Source organism: Arachis ipaensis, chromosome B06 (genome assembly GCF_000816755.2).
Source record: "Arachis ipaensis cultivar K30076 chromosome B06, Araip1.1, whole genome shotgun sequence".
NCBI lineage: Eukaryota > Viridiplantae > Streptophyta > Magnoliopsida > Fabales > Fabaceae > Arachis > Arachis ipaensis.
In genome coordinates, this window is record NC_029790.2 from 126,269,188 (window position 1) to 126,275,012 (window position 5,825).

The following is a 5,825-nucleotide window of genomic DNA, read 5'->3' on the forward strand; positions in this document are numbered from 1 at the left end:
TATTACTAGTAATGTGACTTGTTAGTATTATCGATGTTATTATTATCGTTATTATTATTATCGTTAATGTTATTATGGTTATTATTGCGAGTTGTTAGTATTATTAGTGTTGTTGTTGTTACTTTTGTGATTCCTGTTGGTATTGTTAGAACTATTGTCATCGCTAGAGTACATAGAAAACTAATGTTTGTGTATAATAATTTTTTTAAAATTATATTAGATGTTGTTAGTATTGGTCGTATGTTGAGGATTTTCTTATGCATATTTTTGCAGTCTACCAGGGTTATTAGCGGTGTCAGAAGACAACAGAATATGCCTTTACACGACCGGATTATACCATATTTGGAGACCGCGGGCTTGTATCACTTGGCTAGGCTGAACAGTCAGTGATTTTGGGTTGATGAGCCTCTACTTAGCGCATTCATTGAGAGGTGGCGTCCTGAGACCCACACCTTTCATATGCCATTTGGGAAGTGCACTATCACTTTGCAAGACGTGGCCTATCAGCTGGGTTTGCCGATCGATGGGGAGTCCGTGAGTGGGTGTCTGGCTGATTTTGAGAATCTGATGGAAAACGGAAGATCGGCATGGGTGTGGGAGCCTTATTCTTCTCCCGAGGTGGCTGCTGTTGTTCATCCGGAGATACTAGTGGACAAGCACCGTAGGCTATGGACGGCGGTCACTAGCCTGATATATTTTGCCGCGATTGAGTGGCACCAGGTGGATAGGGTGATGCCGCAGTTCGGCGGAGTTCAGCATCTCCCTCAGTTTTCTCTGAACATAGATTGGCTCCATGCAAAGGATGGAAGGGGTGGAGACCGATGGTTCCCCAGATATTATCAGGAGTGGCATCAGCATTGGGAGGACCGTTTTGATTCAGTCATACTGGTTGACCGAGTAGCTGACCCCGGTCCGTCAGCTGAGTACTTGGACTGGTGGTGCCGTGTGGCCCACAGTTCCTATCCCAGAGGTTGCATTTCAGGATCCTAGGCCGATTTTGCTGACGGAGGAGGCTCGTCACAGAGGATCGTCACAGGCACCTCCCAGGGTGCAGGTTATCGACAGACCGGATAATAGGCGAGTGGATCAGCGTCGGCGTATAAGCACACGTACCACCGATCGAGATTGGCGATGGCTTGACGACCGTTTGGATGAAGACCTAGCTGCTCCTGATGATGGAGGTGTTGTGGATTATCGTGTTCCTCGACGTAGAGCCAGACGACAGGGTGGGCAGGATGGTAGTGGACGGGCTCGGGGTAGAGTCCCATCCGCTGAGGATGACGGTGCTCAGCACACTGTTAGTGAGGATGTTGGTGGTGTGGCGACCGGGATGGATCAGCCCACCTACGATGTGGGAGGGTCCTCTCAGCAGTTCGGAATAGGGATGTCAATGGGGCAGGGCGGGGGCGGGGGATGCCTCCATGCTCCCCATCCCCGCCTCCATTCCCCGTCGTGGGGGAATATTGCTCCCCATCCCCATTCCCCACGGAGCCCCATTCCCCGCGGGGACCCCATTCCCCATCTACATAATAGTTCTAATTAATTATTAATTTCTATATGAATAGAGCTACAAGTATCTATCTTATACAAAAACTGCAAGATTTTATACAAAAAGTCTAAATAACACGATGGTGACTTCTTTCGAAATAACGCAATGGGGAACGCAACGACGAGCCAAAGGAAAAAGCAGTGGACGAGGTAGGAGATACGGCAATAGAGAGGAGAATAGACACGACGGCAGAGTTACGAAAAGGAACGCCGCAAATAGAAATTACGACGCGGTAAGGTTGATGGCACGGTGAGGTGTGACGATGCGATGAGAAGGGTGATGAGGGAGTGACTGCAGAGAGGTTGGATGGAATATGGACAGCCTTAAGGATCTATGAATTGAAGAGGAGTTATGCAAATAAAGATTAGGAGTTTTGTGTTTCTATATATATGTGTGTGTGAGAAATGACTAAAAAACATGTATGAGAAATAAACTATTAAGGATAATTCAAGAAATTTATAAATTTCGGGGAATAGCGGGGACGGGGCAGGGATCCCCGCTCGGGTCCCCGTGCCTGCTTCGGGGGAATTTTGTCCCTCATCCCCATCCCCGCGGAGAAAATTCCCCACAATCGGATTCCCATTTGGGGCAGTCCCCGCAGGGATCCCCGCGTCTCGGGGAATTTTGCCATCCCTAGTTCAGAAGTGTCGACGCACAGGCATTCGCTGACTTTACTACCGCGGCCGTCGGCATGGATATCGATGATCCTGTTAGTCAGTCAGAGTTCTTTAGAGATATAGCAGACATGCTGAGGGACGATGATGCCACCCATTATAGGCCCCATATGCCTGAGGTTCATTCCCAGTTTGCCGAGTACCAGCCACCGAGTCACGATGTTCAGCATCAGGTGCCGGTTGACCTGAACGAGCCTGCAGCCTCTCCATCTGACCCATGGTTCGCGTTAGGAGGGACCCCAGCATCAGCATTCAGCGCCGTTCTCCCACAGCCATCCGCACCAGTGGCGGACCAGAGACCGAGGAGGGTGAGGCGTCCTCCTTTGTGTGGCACCGGAGGTCACCTGCTTGGTCAGTTCGATGATGATGACAGTGACACCATCGAGGATGCTGATTAGTTATGTGTTCTTTTGTTCCTAGGATTGGGACTATGTTAGCTTATGTTCTTAGCATCATGTTTATGTTTTTATGTTCCAGACGGCTGTTGCATATTATTTGCTATGTTTGTGATATTTATGTATCTTGTATGATCTACAGCTACGAAATAGCTTGTCACAAGTATTACGCGCATTGATAATGATATCAAAGTAATTCAATTAAACATTTAAAATAAAAGGACTTAAACAGACGAACTTAGTACACTGAACAAAGGAACGGCATTCATTGACTCAATCAACCTTACATTACTCAAATTAAGACCTCCTAATACAACTTACAGGACAACAACGACACCATAAAAGCCATAACATCTAAGCTTCACCTCCAGCAGTATGTCTGTGCCGGTCACAGTTCCTCCGCGTATGCCCAGGCTGACGGCAGAGGCCACAGCGCTTTGGCTGGTTCTCAGCAGATTGATCCATGTTACCGCGGATCCTGGTTGCCTTCGAACGACCTTCTCTTGCACGCCTCATTTTGGGATCAGGTATGACAGTTGGTCCACCATAGGGGGGCCATAGACCTTCTGGGATATGCGGAACAAACCCGTGCTTGTAAACATTGAACACCTCAACCATACGATACACCTCGTGAACATATGACGCCCAATTCAAGCACGAGTAGGCGCAACATGCAATGGCGTGACAACATGGATAATGGAGCGCCTGAAAGTGGCCACAATCGCATGTGTGATCCTTAAGGAAAACTCGATAGCTACCTAACGAGAAATTTCCAGTCGGTGTCGTCTCGGCCACCGTGTACTCCGACTTGTGCCTGTCGTATAACGTCACGGTGAAGCACCTTGAGTCTCATATGTTCCTCTCAATAGCCTTCACCAACGCCTGACAAAATTCAATAGCACGTGGAGGCAGCCAACCATTCTCGGGATTCTCAAGAGCAGCCTTGATGCCATTATGCCTATCAGAGATAACAAGGATACCCTCTTGTAGTGTCACATGCGTTCGTAGGTTGGACAAGAAGAATGATCACGACTCCGCATTTTCTCCCTCCACAAGGGCAAAGGCAATCGGGAGGATTTTCAAGTTCCCATCCTGCGCAATCGCCAATAGTAATGTGCCTCCATACTTGCCATACAAGTGGGTACCGTCAATACTCACAAGCGGCTTGCAATGCCGGAAGGCCTCGATGCAGGGTGGAAATGTCCAGAAAAGACGATGAAAGTACACCGTAGACTCATCGACCTGATCCCCAACTCGAACAGGAGAGGTCTTCAACACAGTCACAGTCCCGGCCATGGTCAACTGTACCCCTAGCATCCAACGTGGCAACTCGGCATACGACTCTTCCCAGTCTCCATATATTTGTGCGACTGCCTTCTGTTTTGTCATCCAAACCTTCTTGTAACTAGGCCTGAACCCATAATCAGCTTCTGTTGCTTGTTGCAAGACCTTTATCGTAACTACAGCATCTGCCCTAACCAACAGAAAAATCCTCGCACAGATGACGTGGTAATCAAGCTGACGGTGATCACTGGAAATAGAGGTGGCCAAGCAAGTGTGGGGACCATTGTACCTCCTAACCTCCCAAGTGCTCTTTCGTGTACGAAGCGATATGCAAATCAACCAAGTACAACCCTTGCCGAACTCCTTGCATTTTCCATGATACTTCAGATGATCCAATTTCAAAACTCGGTACTCAACACCATGACGGATGCTATAGTCCTTCACACTCAGAACAGCCTCATCTTTATTCTGGAACGATTGTCCAACCTGAAATTCTGTAGAAGAACCCCCAACTGTGCACCTACGTCCGCCTGTTGACCCAAAGCCTCCAAGTTTAGAGTGGAGAAGTGTGGAGGGTACTGCTGTGTGCCAGAACTTGAAGGCCTGTGTTGTGCATGTGGATTAGCACCTGTGTCATCATCACTGTCCCTAATGATATCTACAGGTTTCTGGTCAGAGTCGTCATCCCGCATTGCATTCTCTACTCGATCAGGTTCCCAAAAGCCTTGATCTTCATGAATTATGCCACCACCTGTATCCGCCTCAAATGCCTGCTGCCAAACCCCAGGATTCTCCAATAGTACAGAACCAACTGCATCCGTTCGTCCTAAATCAGCCGCGAAGGAAGGGGATGTGATCTGCGGAACAGACGGCCGGGCCGCAGGCATCGAACTAGACGCACTGCCCGCGGCAGTCGAGCTATGAACTGGAGCTGATGCCCCAGAACTATCGACACCAACCTCCAACTTCGCGAACAACTCGTGTATTCTGACCTCCAGAAAACTCCTAACACAATGAAACAGAACCCTAATATCTTCATCAGCCGCTAGCACAAACATATCATACTTAACACCGGTCGAGACCACTGCGATGGGAATCTTGTAGAATAGCTTCTTCACCCACTTGCTTCCAAATACCCCAAACTTCTGCAAGATGCTGTTCTTCACATCTGACAAGGTGCTTGATGAACTGATGAAAATACTCAATGGTTCTCTATCAGTGAACTTCACACCATATTTTTTGCTTCTTTTGATTTTCCCATAGCAATGCACTAAGACAAGAAAACTCTCTTCCTCACTTGATATTGTGATAATGATCTCTCCTCAGCAGCTTCAATCTCACTCACATATATATAGATTTTCTCTCCTCATAAACCGTGGGAGCTCAGAGTGGTTTATGCCCATTCGAACCCCTTCATAAACCGTTGCTGCTAGCCACGTTTTATGCACATTTGTCCTCATAAACCGTGGCTGCCTCCCACGGTTTATGTGTTGCATTCCCCAAGGATAAACCGTGGCTGCCTCCCACGGTTTATGTGTAGTTTGGAAACCGTAGTTGGCTCCCACGGTTTATATAGAAAGTGAAACAAGACATTCACGAAGCAAGTTTCCAATTGTTGTAATCAGGTAAAGGTTTTCAACATTTATTTTATATAGGTAAATTGCCCTTTCTTTTTCGAATGAAAATATTAATGTTAAATATGAATTATTCGAATGAACATGTTTAGGATATCAAACAAACCATATGGGAATAAAGCTGCCTCAATAAAAGAGGATTTCTAATGAGAAATTCCCTCAAATTCTTATTTAGATCTAGTTGTTATAAAAAAAAATTTATACCATCTTTTGTGTCATAAACATAAATATAAACTAAATGTATTTTTTATAATAGAAAGAAAACCCCAATATTATCTCTGATTTTAAA

At 46.6% G+C, this 5,825-nt stretch overlaps 2 protein-coding genes across 2 annotated transcripts in view; both read right to left on the reverse strand.

The window, feature by feature from the left end:
- LOC107605260 (sister chromatid cohesion 1 protein 3) overlaps window positions 1–5,825 on the reverse strand; it is a 20,724-nt gene that overhangs the window by 8,745 nt on the left and 6,154 nt on the right. The window lies entirely within an intron of this gene.
- The window catches only part of LOC107647580, a 6,191-nt gene continuing 4,010 nt past the window's right edge, over window positions 3,645–5,825 (reverse strand). The window contains exons 3-4 of the mRNA XM_016351648.1: window positions 4,427–5,090; window positions 3,645–4,370 (exon numbers count right to left, since the gene is read on the reverse strand). Of these exons, the coding sequence (XP_016207134.1) occupies window positions 3,645–4,370; window positions 4,427–5,090 (1,390 nt within the window). The remainder of the gene's footprint in view (window positions 4,371–4,426; window positions 5,091–5,825) is intronic.